Source organism: Notamacropus eugenii, chromosome 1 (assembly GCF_028372415.1).
Source record: "Notamacropus eugenii isolate mMacEug1 chromosome 1, mMacEug1.pri_v2, whole genome shotgun sequence".
NCBI lineage: Eukaryota > Metazoa > Chordata > Mammalia > Diprotodontia > Macropodidae > Notamacropus > Notamacropus eugenii.
Genome location: NC_092872.1, coordinates 608,847,004 through 608,864,079, shown reverse-complemented (window position 1 = coordinate 608,864,079; position 17,076 = coordinate 608,847,004). Strand labels below are relative to the sequence as shown.

At 38.7% G+C, this 17,076-nt stretch overlaps 1 protein-coding gene across 1 annotated transcript in view; it reads left to right on the top strand.

The window, feature by feature from the left end:
- KIF13B (kinesin family member 13B) overlaps positions 1-17,076 on the top strand; it is a 241,569-nt gene that overhangs the window by 124,039 nt on the left and 100,454 nt on the right. The window contains exon 13 of the mRNA XM_072634812.1: positions 4,255-4,389. Coding sequence (XP_072490913.1) covers positions 4,255-4,389 — 135 coding nt within the window. The remainder of the gene's footprint in view (positions 1-4,254; positions 4,390-17,076) is intronic.

Below are 17,076 nucleotides of genomic sequence, written 5' to 3'. Positions count from 1 at the left end.
CCCCCATAAATATTTGTGGAATGAGTACATGAATGTTGTTGAATATTGATTTGACTAAATTTATTGAGCAAATTTGTGTCGAAGCACTGCAGTATTCCTGAGGATAGTCCTCTCAGGTCCTTCTTTTTTTCCCCTTCTACCACCTTGTCTTCATGCAGTATACTGTCATAGGAGCATAGTAAAGTGTCTAAGGACAGTGTAAATCTGGTTTTCTTTAAAACAAGTAGGGAATAATAGTGGATGAGTTATAGTGTTTTTCCATCTCCCACCAAATGATTTTAAATTAATATTGAATAGAAACCAGCAAATGATAACATTTTCTGGAGGGATAAATTCCTTTTCAGCAAAAAGTATTGTATGATTACTAAGATTTTATCACATTTACTGATAATGTGAAATATTTTAATTGTATAAAACACAATAATCTGTTCTAGGACTTTTAATTTTATGTAGGTGTATATTAATGAGAACAAAGGATGATTAAAACAGGAAGCTATTTGGTGAATAGTACACCAATCTTGAAATTTAATCAGTTTTGGGTGTTTTTTGGAGTACATTAATTGAATCCCCATTATGTACTGGGCCAAGCCAAGTGTCAAACTCAAATGATCTGTTGGCATATTGACTTAGAAAACCTCAAATTAACATTGTCTATATTGCTTTGTATTTTTATTTATTTTTGTTAAACATTTCCAATTATGTTTTAATCTGATTTGGGCCACAAGTGTGATACCTCTGAGATAGAATATGCAACAAGCCATGTCTCTGTTCTTGATGACTTTACAGTTTCACTGAACTAAGAAAATATGAAGTTATCATCAGTTATATGTGAAATAGATAGTAAGTGCTGTAGGATTTCAAAGGATAGAGTGATTAATGGCTGTAAAAGCAGAGTTTATAGAGAAGGTAGGACCTGACCTGAATCTTGAAAGATAAATAGGATTTGACTTGGTAGAGGGAAGTGGGGAGGACATGAATGAAGTTATGTGTAGAAAAGAGTGATTAAACCAGCCTTGCAGGAGCAGAGGGCTCAGAGGGACGTTATGGTGGAGTGTTAGATTAGAACTAAACGATAGCAGATGTTATATACCAGTTTGTACTGGACCCTGAAGGAAATGAGGGGCTATTTTTGTTCATGTACTTTTTCTTACATGTTTAGCAAATGACACAATTTTTGTAGACATATCCTTGATTTTGTACATGCTATTGAGAATGTTAACCAGGTAGGTTCTTTTTAAATCTTTGTTTAATGTCAGTGGTCACTGTATGGGGGGAACATGATAAAGGACTATATGGAAAGGATACTTCTCATGTTTTTTTTTTTAACTTGATGGAAATACTTTGAGAGATACTTTTATCATTTGAGATTTACTTTTGAGTTTTTAAAATACAACTGTCTGATGCTTAGTGTTTATATTTTCAAAATTATAAGGCACTGAATCGATGTCGACTGTTGGTATTAATGCATATTTAGCATTCTGTGAAAACTAAGGAAACTTTCTTAAGCAGTTATATTTTTTCCTGTTTTTTTGTGTTATTTTTCTCAATGATGACTAGATATTTCTTTTGAGTTGCTCTGACTAGTGCTAGAATTTTCCTGAAAAGGCAAGCTGGATGTATTTTATAAGTTTATTTGTCTTAAGGAGAGCCACAGAGCATGTAAATGTCTTGTTCTTTCTTATGTATTTTTGGTTTTCAAATGAGTATCAAGAGAAAATTAACACGACACAACGCATTTGCTACAGTAATTCATGTTTAGAATCAAAGAATGTTATTAATATGACTAGTATGCCAATTAATCCTGCAAGCTTTTTTGGGGGGGGAGGCAATTGAGGTTAAGTGACTTGACTAGGTTCACACAGCTAATAAGTGGCAGAGGTCAAATTTGAACACAGGTCCTCCTGACTCCAGAGCCAGGGCCCTATCCACTGCGCTTTCTAGCTGCCCCACCTGCAGTTTAAAAGACAAAGAAAAAGAGACTTCTTCCTTCTCTCATGGATCATTAGCCTAATCTGGCTAAGGTGAATCAATTAGGGTCTTTCGCTCTTATCCATGCCTAGAGAGGGATGAGGAATGTACTGTTTCAAACTAGAGAGTGAATAAGTTATTAGGCTTTCTCTTTCACACTAATGAAAACGCCAGATTAGGATTCTATAAAGCCTTCTTCTTAGTAGTTCAGGTTTGGTTGATTCCACTGTAGTGTTAAATCTTCCCACATTTCAGTGGCTATCTAACTGTCAATATCTATTTAGATGCCAAAGTTTAGTAATCTCTATGTAGTAGGAAAGCCATATCGAGTTGCTGAAGGCACACAGTCTAATTAGTAAATTGTCACCAAGCATTTATCCATTCTGACCTTGTGCCAGGTACTATACTAAGTACTGGAGACACAAAGAAAGGTGAAAGACAGTCACTACCCTCACGGAGCTCGCATTCTAATTGAGAGAAACAAAAGCACGTGAACAACTATGCACATACAAGTTATAAACAGGGCAAATTGCAGGCAGTCTCAGAGGGAGAGCCCTGGCAATGAGAGGAATCTGACAAGGCCTCCTGCAGAAAGTAGGGTATGAGCTAAGTCTTGAAGGAAGATAAAGCAGACAGGGAGGAAGGGCCTCAGTTGTAATAAAGCTCTTAAAGCCTGCAGAGAGGTCAAGAAGGATGATAGAGGAAAGCTGATTCGATTTTATAGTTAAGACTTTTTGTTAACTTTGGAGTGAGCATTGTGATTGAATGAAGAATTTGGAAGTCCGACTGTGGAAGAGAATGAGAGAAGTGGAGAAATTCACTGAAAAAGTCTTTCTCAAGGAATTTAGCCATGAGAAAGAGTGGAGAAACCAAAGAGAACAGTGTGCTAATGGGATCAAGGGTACACATAAAGGAGTTCTCCTTGGCAAGGGGAAGGGCCACCTCCTCAGGTGAGACAAGGGTGAAGAAAGAGAAGGTGATGAAAGGAGTGAAGAGGGAAGAGGGCACTCAGTGAAAGGTCTAGTTTTTTCATTGATGAAGCAAGATTCTCAGAAAGGAGGGGAAGGGTTTATTAAGTGCCTTCTCTTAGCCAAGGCACTGTGCTAGATATGCAAAGACCAAAACAAAGTAACTCCAGGTCCTTTAGGATTGACCAAATCCATGTATCAACTCATGGAAATTGTAAACCAACCATACTGATAGATTTTCCACAGTCTGGAATGTATTGAATTTAGAATGACTTTCAGGAGGACTTTATAAGTAAACATCCTGAGCTTTATTCTCTAATATCAATTTATCATGAATAATTTTTGAGATAATTTCTTTTCTCATTCACTTATTAGAATTTTTGGCAGGTGTGTACTGCCCCATTGGGGCAGCTAGGTGACACAGTAGAAAGAGCAATGGGCTTGGAATCAGGAAAACTCATCTTCCTGAGTTCAAATCCAGCCTCAGACACTTACCAGCTATGTGACCCTGAGCAAGTCACTTAACCCTGTTTGCCTCAGTTTCCTCATCTGTAAAATGAGCTAGAGAAGGAAATGGCAAACCACTGTAGTTTGTATTTAGAAAACCCCAAATGGGATCACAAATAGTCGGACATGACTAAGAAAAATAATTGAATAACACTGCCCTGTCAGAGATGTCGGCAATAATTGTTTTAATGGCAGCTTGTGCTCAAACACACCCAGAGGTGCAGGCTGGCAGTTGGAGGCCTATTGACGTGTTGTGGAGAGCAGCACTGATGATAGAAGCACACCATTTACACTTAGCCACTCACTAAGATCTAGCCCTAGCCTTGTTCCACATGACTACTTTTGATAATGACAGTGGCAACTGACTTAACATGTACTATTTTATTTGTCTCAACAACTCTATGAGACGAGTACTGAAGGGATTACTATTCCAGGAATGGAGTTGCGACTCAGACCATTCATATATATTCCTTCTCTTGCATTTTTATATGCATAAAAATAATCTCATCTGGAAAAATGCATGAACATAACACATATACTGCAGTATACAGATTGTCTTCCATATGCAAATGTAATTCTATATATTAGCAAATGCACATATGAGGACACTTGTTCATTAACACAATAAGTCAGAGTAATGGTAACAGGTGCTACTTATTACATGGCAACAGCCGGAGAGTCCAGTGTAGTACTTGGGTTAGTGTTTATAATGTGCTTAAAAAATATAAATGTACATGTAAATCACATCAGTTATCAGTTCAGCGTATCTCCTAAATTTTGTAGCATTAATAGTTCTTAAATATCCTTACAGGAACGACAGAAACAACTAGAGAGTCTTGGAATCTCTCTTCAGTCTTCAGGAATCAAAGTTGGGGATAATAAATGTTTTCTTGTCAATCTGAATGCTGATCCTGCCCTCAATGAACTCCTGGTTTACTATTTAAAGGTAAAATAATTTACTTTTCAGTTTATTTATTGCAGTAAAAAAGAGTCATAACACAGACTGTCTCATCTTCCTGAATTCAAATCTGGCCTCTAACACTTATTAGCTGTGTGATCCTGGCCAAGTCACCTAACCCTGTTTGCCTCAGTTTCCTCATCTGTAAAACAAGCTGGAGAAGGAAGTACCAAACCACTCCAGTATTTTGGCCAAGAAAACCCCAATAGGAGTCATGAAGAGTCAGACATGGCTGAAATGACTGCAGAACAAATAGCTTCCTTGAGAAGTTGTTATCTAGATCACTTAAATTTCTTATGTTTCAATTTTTTTATCTTAAAAATGAAAGCATTTGGTCAAGATCCTGAGTTTTGTTCTTGGGATTTGTATTCTTGTATTTTAAATATTTTGATGACCGTATTTCAATATAATTGGTTTTCTTTGTAATCCCATGTATTTTATTTTATGCATTAAAAAGCATCATTCTGAGAATCAGTCCATAGACTTCAACAGACTGCCCAAAGGCGGAGTCCATAATACAAAGATTAAAAATTCCTAAACTCTATGATCTTTAATGCCACTTCCTGCTCTAAATCTTGCGATCCTAGATCCTAAATTAGGTAGTATATAAAACGCACCACAATTTTGCGTTTAGTTCCCTTCTTTGTCTTTACATTCTGGGAGCAATGGTTTTTGAGATCAGTGGTGATAATTACATATTCAAAAAAGGTTCTTATTAACTTTTTCCAAGCTTGAGTGCTCAGAGAATGCTATGAAAATCATTTAAATGATTTTATCTCTCAGGATGCTTTAGAAAGAAATCAAGTGTTCAATCTTGATTAAAATTTAAGTCATCAACTTATCATTTATGGATTAAAATAGTCAGTAGACTAATTTTAAAAGCTTTTTTGGTTATATGAAGTACATGTTTTTTGCCATGGTGGTGATTTGTTAGCAATAATATAGAAAAGGTACAAAGCAAGGGTAAGGAGTTATAAGGAATTTTCATATGTAGATTATATTTTCTTTTACCTGTAAAAAAAAAGGGTAGGGAGGGAAGGAAGGAATTTGGGTGGTAAACCGACAGATGGGAGGGTATCATAAAATCTAATGTTTAGCTAATGGTGGAAATAAGAAGCCATAAACTGTTAAGTAGCAAGTTGGATCTGTAGCAGAATCCTCTGCATGAACTGGTAAAACCAAGTTCCTGAATCTGCAGAGCTAAGGATCAAGCATTATACACAGTGATCACCATTTTAGGGTTGAATGACCTTAATGTTTTCTGACTTATGAGTTTTAAAAGATTGTGGATACTACAGATGGTGATTATTTTGTTCAGTAGAGGTGGCATGTTATGAATCTTAACTAAGATTATTTATAGAAGAAATGATAAACTTAAATAGCAAGAGCCTTGTGTTCGAAAACAATAACAAATTATAAGACTTAGTCATAGTTTACCACAGTTTCTTTGATGGAAGATGTTTTATTTTAAGAGGTTAAATACAATATCATTTGATGTTGACTATAGAATAGTTAAAAATCAGTAAAAACAGTGATGAATTTGGCATCAGAAGACCTGACTTTGAATCCTGGCTCTTCCACTTACTGGATCTCATCAACTCCTTTGGATTCAATTATCATCTCTATGCAGACAACTGGCAAGTCTGCTTGTCCAATTCTCACCTCTCTACTGTCCTCCATTCTTTGGTTTCCAGTTGCCTTTTAGATGTCTTGAACTGGATTCCCCATTGACATCTTAAACTCAACATTTCCAGAACTGCACTCATTATCTTTTCCTCCAAGTCTTCCCCTCTTCCCTACTTCTTATTATTATTGAAGGTAATCCTCCCAGTCATGTGACTCACAACCTCGGTGTCATCTTTAACTCCTTAATCCCATCATTTCTCCATGGGCTTTCCTTCTGTAATTAGCTCCAATTTATCTTATATACGTCTAGTTTGTACATAGTTGTTTTCAGTTTGTCTACCCCTGTGAGCTTCTTGGAAGCAGGAATTGTTGTTTTGTCTCTTTTTTTGTTATCCTTAACACATAGTATAGAACATGGTACATAGTAGGTACTTAATAAAGGCTTGTTCACTGATCAACTTCCTTTGTGTCTTTGGGTAAGTCCCTTAACCTCCTTAAACTTCTGTTTCCTCATTTTAAAAATGAGATGGGTGGTAGTTCACTTCTAGAGGTCCCTTTATCCTTAAATCTATGATCCTGTTATTAGGTTATGTCCTACCTTCAGTGTCTCTAATGATGTATGGTGCATCTCTCTCACCACAACGAGAACCCTCTAACAAGTGTTATTCTTGTGTCTCTCCTTTTGTGTTACAACATTGTTCTACCCCTTTCAAAGGTAATATGAAGAAAATTTCAGTTTACAATTGCATTCAGTTGCTTTTAGAGCCTTTTTGTATTGGGGCATAAATTACTTAGCTTTTTTTTATTTCTCAGAAGCATGTGTTATTTTTCTTCCTGATGTCACATAATACAAATGAGAGCACAGAATTAGAAAAAATCCTGACTCATTTCTTCTCTAAGTACATTTAAAAGAATCAAACAAAGACACTGTTGATAGACTTTTGGAGAAAAATCCAAATATTTCCTGTCATCTTGTGTGTAGGTGTTTGGATATTGTTTCAGTCTGTGTGTCCAGCCCAGTTCTGGCAGCATTTGAGGTAGTGTTGCTTTCATGGATTTTAAGTTAAACTTGTGAAAAAATATTTTCGTAGACGTAGCAAGTTGATAAAGATGACCTCGGTTCAGTAAAGAGATTATGAAGTGTTGTGCTGCAAGAGTTTTTCATTTCACCCCTCCATTTAGATTCCATCTTTAAGTCACTGAAATAGTTGACTCTGGGTGAGTGACCTATGATCTCTAGGTCTCGTTTTCCTCATCTGTAAAACAGTAGGGTTGGTTCACATGATTGTCTCTTCTGATGTCTCTTTCCAACTCTGACATCTCCCTATTCCCGACTGAAGTCCTTTTCATTTACTTAAGGTTCTATCTAGAAGAGGTTCACTTAGACAGATATGCCCCAGAGTTGAATGCAAAGTCATGTTGCATTCCATCTTACTCTGTGTTCTGAGGGCAGTTCTGAATCTATATGCTACCTATCAGCGGACAAGGAGGCACAGTAATCTGACTCCAGCAGCTGTTTTGAATCACTAACTGCATATTCTTAAACTTGCCTGGCTAGAGTCAAGTACATATACAGTCTCTATATATTCTTTGTAACCAAGTAAGACTTACATTTACTTACTAAGAAGCCAAAGTTGGAGATGTGACTGGTATAAGAACCAGTACTCCTTTTGTATTAGTGGGTTGTCTTTCTTTCCTAGGAACTTGATCATGAGCAACAACTTAGAGAACAAGGGTAGCGCCAGGAGGAACACAGAGAATGATGTGTGTGGGGGATGTTGACTCTGTTTGCATGATTCAGCATCTTCTTCAGACAGCTTGTTTCCTCTTCAGCATACCTCCATCTGAAGGCAAACTTTGATTTGTAGGGGAAAGGGAACTGCCTTTGCATGCTTTGATAATTAATATCCCTGGCTTGCTCACAGCCTCATGGTGTTGTGGGGGATAGTGATGAAATGCAGAGAGTCAGCGCAGTGAGGAGAATGAAGTAAAGCCAGTCTGGGCTAATCCCACAAAATGGGGAGCTGCAAAGGAACTTAAAGTGGAAGAAGGGGGCTGTGTGACTGGGGGTAAACTCCAGGATGAGAAGGTCCAAGAGGCCAAGGGAAGTTCAAGGGCAAGAAGGCAGCTGGGTCATAGTGACAGAGTTTGGAGAGTGGGAAGCACAGCCTAGAAGGAGGGATTGCAGCATGGCTGGCCTTGTCCCTCAAAATCAAAGCCTCTAAAGGAACTCACCAGTAGGAGAAGGGGGCCAGCATGGAAGAGGGATGTTCCAGGGTGAGAAGTGATATGACGGATGCATTTTGAATAATTCATATTAATTATGCTTTGAGTAATTTGTAGATATCAAACATTTTCCTTTAGACTGAGTTCTTAACCAAGGCCCTGTGAGGTTTAAAAAATATATATTTTTTGATATTTATATTTCAGTGTAATTGGTTTCCTTTGTAACCTTATGTATTTCATTTTAAGCATTTAAAAACATTATTCTGAGAAGACATGCATAGGCTTGACAAGATTGTCAAAGGCATCTATGACTCAAAAAAGGTTAAGAATCCTTTCTCTAGACTCTAAGCACCCAGTATCATTTGCGGGAAATACAAATTATCTAAATGTGAAGTAGGGGATGTAGCACACATCCTTTGACCCTGTGATTCTTTTACTGGATATATATTCCTCAGGAAGTCAGAGACAGTAAGAAAGATCCAATATATGCCAAAATTTTCCTAATAACATTTTTTGTGCCAGGAAAAAACTTGAAACAAAGTAAGTATCCATTGGTGAATGTTTGAACTAATTGTTGAATGTAAATACAATAAAATACTACAAGTATTCTATTAGTAAAAGAATAGCTTAAGAAATAAAATATGTAAGGAATTTAGAGACATTCAGGGAAAATGCAGGAAAAAAAGCTCTGACACCAAGTAGGAATCAGGAAAACAATATATACGGTATTTTTTATGGACCAATGAAAACAATGAAAACAACAGGCATGATTAGTGGTATTAACCACTATTAGTCCTAGAGAATAGGTGATAAAACACACTTACTTCTTTTCAGTAGAGGTGATTGATCACAGGTACACAATGTTGCATATCTGCACATCTTTGTACCTGCTGATTTTAATTAACTGTTTTCTTACTAGGGAAGGTGAATAGGGTGGTGGTGTTTGTTGGTAAATAGAGGACATTTCAGGAAATTACTCTGATGTAAAAATAAAGGGATCAATAAAATTCGAGAGGAGCTAAGCCTGTTGGCATAAGCCTGTATAATCTCTGCTGCTGCTGCTGAAGGCTAAGACTGGTTGATTTCTTGAGTTCCAAGTTACAGCAGGAGTGAAACTGATAGTTGCCCATGCTAAGTCTGGTGCCAACAGGGTAATCTCTGAAGAGAGAAGGGCCACCAGGCTGCGTAAGGAAGGACAGACCAGAGCTGGTGAAAACTGTTATGCTGATCCATAATGGCACTTGGCCTGTGAGTGGCTATTGTGCTTTTAGCCAGGGAGAGATAGAGAAACCCAGCCTTTATAAACAAAAACAAGAAGCCATCAACAACGCAGAGATGTGTAGGAACTTTTTCTCTTCTTTCCCTTGCCTTTGGGTTTTGTAGTCCCTGATATCAAGAAAATAAAAACATGTTTCCCAGAAGACTGTTTGTCTGAAGGTGCATGGGAGAGTTCATAGATCACTGGTAATGATTAGGGGAAAGAGGTTTGGGGAAAAGACAGGGAGCAGAAGAATCACAATGGCAGATAAGACAAGAGCTGCCCAGCTTTCCAAGGAGCATACAGAGCTCAAGCTTGGGCATCACTAGCAGAGGTGGTGATAAACAGTGGCAATAAGAGAGATGGATGGCAGCCAGCAGCTGAGGAGCTCTGTTTGCCTGGGCACTAACAACTGCAGTGTGTTCTTGCTTTGAGGACTTTCCTGTGATGCTGTGAGTTTGTTTCTTCCTGCCGGATTCAGGTTTGAGGACCACATATGATAACCTTGTCTATTTTTGTAATATATTTATGTTCAAAATGAGAGGCAGGATCGCATATCAGAGAAAGAACTTGTCTTGGAATTTGGAAAACCTTGGGGCATATGTTGCCTGTGACACACTGGTTGTGTGATCATGGGCAGATCATTTACTCTCACAGTTTTCAAGCCAGCTCTCCAAGACTAAGGGCAGAACAAGTTCTGATAGACTTTGGTTTTGAAAAAATAAAAGGGTTCCTCACCTGCCATTCTCCATACTGATAAAATGATAGATCGTAGTCTAAAAAGAAGCATGTTTTAGATGCTTCTTGGTCACCTCATTTCCTAGCATATGAGCTCACTTGAAGTAAGATAAAGTCTGCTGCATCTAGGAGAAATCCTGGAGATGGATGAAGTAGAACTCAGACATTCCTGCAGAGAAGACTTTTGGGTTAAGGGTATAAGCCAGGGAGTGTTAAGAGAGACTCTTGAGATGAACCCACATATGAGTGCAAAACCTCAGTAATGAGCTATGTATCGGCTTATGTTTCTGGCAGATTCCCCTACAGTGCTACAGGGAGCACTGGGGGCAGGGGTTAGAATAGCTCATAAATAGCTTTGAATGAATAAACAAGATTCTCTTCTGCCTTCGGCATTCTGTGAGTGCTAACTTGTTTGGTTTGATTCTTCAGATTCCAGACAAACCAGATTACTTGCTCTTCCCCATTTAACTGACCTTTCCAACCTTTTTTTGCTTTTACACACAGAATTTCCCTTTCCTAGGGGGATTTCTCCCCACATCTCAATTTCCTTCTTCTGGCCTTAGACTTTAGTTCATCAGTAAAACTTTTTGTGATACTTGTCATCTGTAAGTAAGATTTTTCTCCTTGAATTATTCCTACTGTTCATTGTAATTAATATATTTTTCTCTTGAGCAAGTAGAATGTAACTCTTTTCAGTCAAGGGCTACGTTTTGTTTCTTCTTCCTATATTAAACATCTGGCTGAGTACATTCATGTAGTAGTCATTTAAGAAATATTTATTGCATTTGTTGAATTTACTTGAACCTAGTAACACTTGACTTATAGCTCTATATATCTATATATACATATATCTATATAGGCTATATATCTCTGTAGCTGATAGCTAGCTAGCTGTCTCTGTAACTTCTTTTGTTTAAGGAGTCTTCCTTAAGTAGGAAGATTACCAGCATTATGTGATTCCTTCCAAGATGTTCCATAGCATGTGAGCCCGAATCCCTTCCCACGAGAAACAGACTGTCTAATTGGAGAGTTAAAGATAACATGAAGATAAATGTGTCAATCAACAAATTAAAATTTATTAACCACCTCCCATGTGCCAAGCACTGTGCTAAGCCCTAGGGATACAAAAAGAAGCAAATGACAGCCCCTGCCCTCAAGGAACTTACAATTTAGTAGAGGAGACATTTTGCAGACAGATATATATGAAGCAAGCTATACACAGGATAGATAGAAAATATGTAATAGAGGAAAGGCACTGAAATTAAGAGGAGTTAGGAAAGACTTCCTGTAGAAGGTGGAATTTTATTTGGGACTTAAAGGAAGCCAGAGAAGTCAGTAGTTGGAGTAGATAAGGGTGAGTATTCCAGGCATGGAGAATAGCCAGAAAGAACACCCAGAACTGAGAGATATAGGGTCTTGTTGGTGGAACAGCCAAGAGACCAGCGTCACTGGATTGAAGAGAATGTGGTGGGGAGTGAGGTGTAAGAAGCCTGGAAAGGTAGGAGGGAGCTAGATTATGAAGGAGTTTTGAATACCTAACAAAACATTTTGTATTGTTTCTGGAGGCAATAGGAAACCACTGGAGTTGATTGTCAGGGGAGACAGGGAGTGTTGTGACATGGGGGTATGTGACATAGTGGCTGAATGGAGGATGGATTGGAGTGAGGAGAGACTTGAGACAGCTGGACCAACTGGCAGCCTATTGCAGTAGTCCAAGTGTGATGTGATGAGAGCCTGTACTAAAGTGGTAGCAGTATCAGAGAGAGGATAGAATTAAATGCTAAACAACTGTAGAACTTGTTTTAAATATAATAGGTATGTAAGTGATCCCATTCCATCCCATGTTCTCCAGTAGATTGTCCCCACAATCATCCCTACTCTCTCACTAATTATCAGTCACTTCCTGTTCACTGGCTGTTTCCTCCTGTTTGCCTCCAAACATGTATGTATCTTCCCCATCCTCAAAAACATCCCTCACTTGATCCATCCATCCTCAGTAGCAGGCATCTTGTATCTCTCCTCTGTTTTGTGACTCAGCTCCTGGAGAAATTAGTCTATATTTGGTGCCTCCTTTCTTTTCCTTTTCTTCTTTTCTGCAGTCTGGCTTCCAACTGAAACCGCTCTCTTCAGAGTTACCAGTGGTCTTTTAATTGCCAGATACATTTCAATCCTCATTCTTTTTGACACTCTTTAGCCTTTCATACTGCTGATCAGCCTCTTCTCTAGTTCTTATTACACTCTTTTCTCTAGGTTTCTCTGACACTTCTCTCTCCTCATTATCTTCTTATTTGTCTGATCATTTTTCATCTCCTTTGCTAGCTCTTCATCCAAGTCATGCCGTCTAACCAGGGTTGACCCTCGTGCATCTCCTGGCCCTTTTTCTCCTGCTATACTTTTTGGCTTAGTGATCCCATCAGATTCCAGTTATTATCTCTATGCAGATGATTCTTAGATCTACTTATCTAACTCTGACCTCTGGCCTTTAGTGTTGCATTTCCACCTTCCTGTTTATCAAAACAGATATCTTGCAGCATCTTAAACTCACCATGTCCAAAGCAAATCATTTTATTCGGGGACCATCCCTCTCTTACCACCCCCCGCATCCCCCCAAGCTCTCTTCCCTTTTCCTGATTCTCCTATTACAGTCTAGGGATTTTTGAGCAGAGCTGTCAGTGTTGATTCCCCAATGTGGTCTGAACCAAATTCAAAGGTAATTGAGGAATGTTTAACAAAATAAATAAAAATACAGTAAAACATAATGTAAATTTGTGGCTTTTGAGTCAATAGGTACCCTGTTTTTATTTGAGTTTGATACCATTATTGTAGAGTATTGCCACCATCCCTTCAGTGACCCAGGCTTGTAGCCTAGATGTCACCCTCAAGTACTCATTTCCTATATGCAATCTGTTGCTAAGTCTTTTCTCTTTTACTTACTTTTGTATATGTCCATTTCTCTCCTGTGACATTGCTGCCTCCCTGGTGCAGGCCCCCATCACCTACCTCATGCTTGGGCAATTGCAGTAGTTTGCTAGTTGGTCTTTGTGCCTTAAATCTCACCCAACTCCAGTCCATCCACCATTCTGTTATCAAAATGATCTTCCTGAAGTGGCATGTCTGACCTTGTCACTCCCCGATTTAGTAAGCTTCAGAGGCATTCTGTTACCTCCAAGAATAAATATAAAATCCTGCTTGACTTTTAAAGCCCTTCACAACCTAACCTCTTCTACCTTTCTGGTCTTCTTACATTTGATTTTCTCCCCCATTCCCAACATATACTCTTCAAGCATTCCAGTGGGACTGGTCTCCTTGTTGTTCCCTGAACAAAATATTCCATCTCCCTATTCTCTGCCTTTTTGCTGTCTTCCGGAAATACCTTCCTACTGGTCCCTCTTCTTGGCTTCCCTAGCTTCATTCAAGTCTCAGATAAAGTCTGACATTCTGCAAGAAACCTTTCCTATCCCTATGAAGGAGAGAGTGAGGCTAGTGACTTTTGCTCTTAAATCCAGTTCACTTGCAAGTCATGGCATCATCTTCCTGATGTCTTGGTCCTCTTTGAGATTGAAGGACAAAACCACAATGCTTATGACTTCCCTATGAGATTGCCTGTCTTGGGTGTGTGTAATTTGTGAGTTGTCTTTCCCCATTACATTGTGACTTCTTGAGGGCAAGAACTGTTTTTGCCTTTGTATCTCCAGCACTTGGCACTATCCTGTTAAATAAATACTTGTTGACTTGGGTGTATTTAGAGCAAGGAAATAGGGCAGTAAATGATCATTGATTGAATGACTGTTTAATGACTGGAGACTGGAGAAAGTGTCGAAGAAAATAGGATTTGAAGTGAGTCTTTAAAGATGAATAAACTTTAAATTGAGGGGAAGACAGGTTCTTTCAGGCAGGGGAAGCAGCATGAGTAAGAGCAAAGAATTAGGAAGGCTGAGGGAAGGAGAAAGGGACCAATATTTATTAAGTGCCTGTTATGTGACAGACACTGTGTTAAGCATTTTACAAATATTACTATTTCCTGGGAACAGGGAGGAGAGAGGATTGGTATGGGGAAGTACGAGAAATAAAATTAATTGCAAGGGCAAGGGTAAGATCAGATTATGGAGGATTCCAAAAGGCAGATACAAGACTACTGCTGCTTCACCTTCAAAATGGACCATAGGATCATGGACTTGGAGCTAGAATGGGACTGTAGAGAAGTCATTCAATCCAAATGCCCCATTTTTCAGATGGAGAAACAGAGCTGATAAAGATTAAATGACTTACCCAGGGTCACAATGCTAGTGTCTGGGGTCTTCCTGACTTCAAACCAAATGCACCATCTGCTTGCCTAGGTTCACTCCCTGCAAACATATGTTTTCATCTTCTGCCTCACCATTTTTGGGCCCTCTACCTCCCAACATTGCCATTGCTTCAGGATAGGGTGTGTCTCTTGGCTTCCCCATAGATTCATTATCCCTCCTCTGATGATTGCTTTCCTATTGTATTGTCTCTTCCTATTAGAAAATAAGCTCTTTTAGACTGGAACTGTCTGTCTACTGTATTTATATCCCCAGTCCTTAGCCTGGTACTTGGCACCTTGTGAGTATTTCTATGCTTTTTCATCTATTCATTTAGTGCCTTTAGGAAAAGGAATGAACTGCTTAGTGACTAATGGAGTTTTGGGAATTTGGCAATGGAGAGGGGAGATAACTCCAGGATTTTTAGTTTTGGGGACTAGAAGAATGGTAGCAACATTGGTAGAAATAGAAACGGGTTTAGCAGGTGGGATTAACTTTTATTGGTGGAAGTAGGAGCAGGAATGGTTTTATATTTGAGCTTATTTCATTTGAAGAAGATTAAAGTAGAAACAGCCTGTAGGAAGTTAGAAATATAGAACTGTGCCTTAATAAGACAGTTGGATATAGAGAATTTTAAGAGTTTTGCATGTAGCTATTATGTGAAATAAAGGGATTGTATATGTAGTTCTTCTGATGGGGACGGGATTCATCCTTGACCCATAAAAGGAAAAGACTGTGTCTTTCGGACCTGGACCCCAAAGCCCCTGAACCCAGATCTAGTCAATAATCCTTTCAGCTGCCCTTTCATTGTGGCCCTTGTTATCTGCACCTGGCCCCACCCCAGGCTACTTTCCACTCTTTAATCACATTCAGATCTTCCCACAGTCTTTCTGTATAAAAGTGCCCATCTTGCCCCTGTTAAGTTGCGCAAATTCTTAAAAATCTCACCCACTTCTGTTGGTGACGTAATAAATCTGGTCCCTGACTGAAAGAAGGCTTGAGTGGTCGAATTCTTTCAAGGCTGACCTGCACCTTGCCCTGTCATTTTGAAGTTATTAGCACCACTGCACCACAACACTTCTTGAGATGAATTTATAGAGAAAAGGGTAGAGGACTATAGTCATAGCCTTGCATGATACCACCAGTTAGAGAGTGAGAGGAAAAAGAGAAGCACTGCAAAGAAACAGAGACCAAAGTACCAGAAAAGTAGCATCACAGAACTCAAGAGTTGGCCATATTACAGGGGTAATAGATGGATGGGAGGTAGAATCACAGTTCAAGATCACATAATCAAAGAGTTCGGCCACAAAAGGATGGAGGGAGCTTAAGGGATCCAATCATTTTTGTGTTTGTGTTTCTGAAACAGAAGAGATCAAAGCATATTTGAGCCTGGGAAGAGGAAGCTCACAGTAGGGACAGGATTCTGGAGGCAAAGAAACCACTTGTAGATTTGACACACCAAAAAGTGGGATCAAGTGTATTGTATAGGTAGAAAGATTAGTTGAGAGAAGAGAGAAATTAAACCTGGAAAAATGGATGACAGTCAAGTGTGCAGGTGAAGATAGAAGATGCTGCCACAGTTACAACTTCCGCTTTCTACCTCATGTTTTGAGAACGAGGATCAAGTTTATAAGCAGCAGATTGCTCCGCTGTTTTACTCTCCATCCTGTGACCTCCCAGACTCTACCCTTCCCTGACTACCACTTCTCTGGGTTATCTCTCCTTATTGGAATATGGGGCCGTGGTTTTGTTTTTATATCCCTGTGCTTAGCACAGCATGCTTGGCACATACTAAGCTGTTTTAAAAACAAATTTCTTAATGCTTTTATTTTTATAGCACCTATATTCTCTACTGTATCTCTTTCCTTCCAGAGATCCACTCTTATAATAAAGAATGTTTTTAAAAAACAGGAAGAAAAAAGTTCCATGAAAACTAACAACAGAGCAAAAAAGTTTGATATGATATGCAGTTTTTTTATACCCACAGACCTTCACTTCTGCAAAAGGATGGAGAGGTTGAAGTATTTTCTGATATTTCTTTTTTGGGGCCAAACTTGGTCATTATTTTGCAGGATCCAATTTCAACTGTTTTGTTATTGCTGTTCATGATAAGCTTCTAATAACTGGGCTTATTTGTTGTTCATTTGAAATGAGTTTGTTTGAGGGAGGTCACACAAGTCTGTCTTTTTGGCCAAGTGTGAGGTAGATTTTATGGAACCAGAAAGTCATCATAAAGGAAATGTATGACTACACAAGGAAAGAGGCCCATCGTGTAGCAAGAGCTAGAACTGTGCAGACTGAGTACTTAGAATAGGCTGAACCTCATTCTGTATGACCCTTAAGTAATTGTGGTTTAATCCTGGATATTCATCCAACAACAAAAAAGATTCACTTATTTACATCTTACTTTTACATAGAAAGAATTTTTAACCAGGAAGTAGTATTTAGATGGATAGAAAAGACCCCGTTGGCACAGGTTGTGGTGACTTCCTGGGCCTCTAGGTAGACCTTGATCTCAAGGCTCTTTTATATCCTTAGGTGATC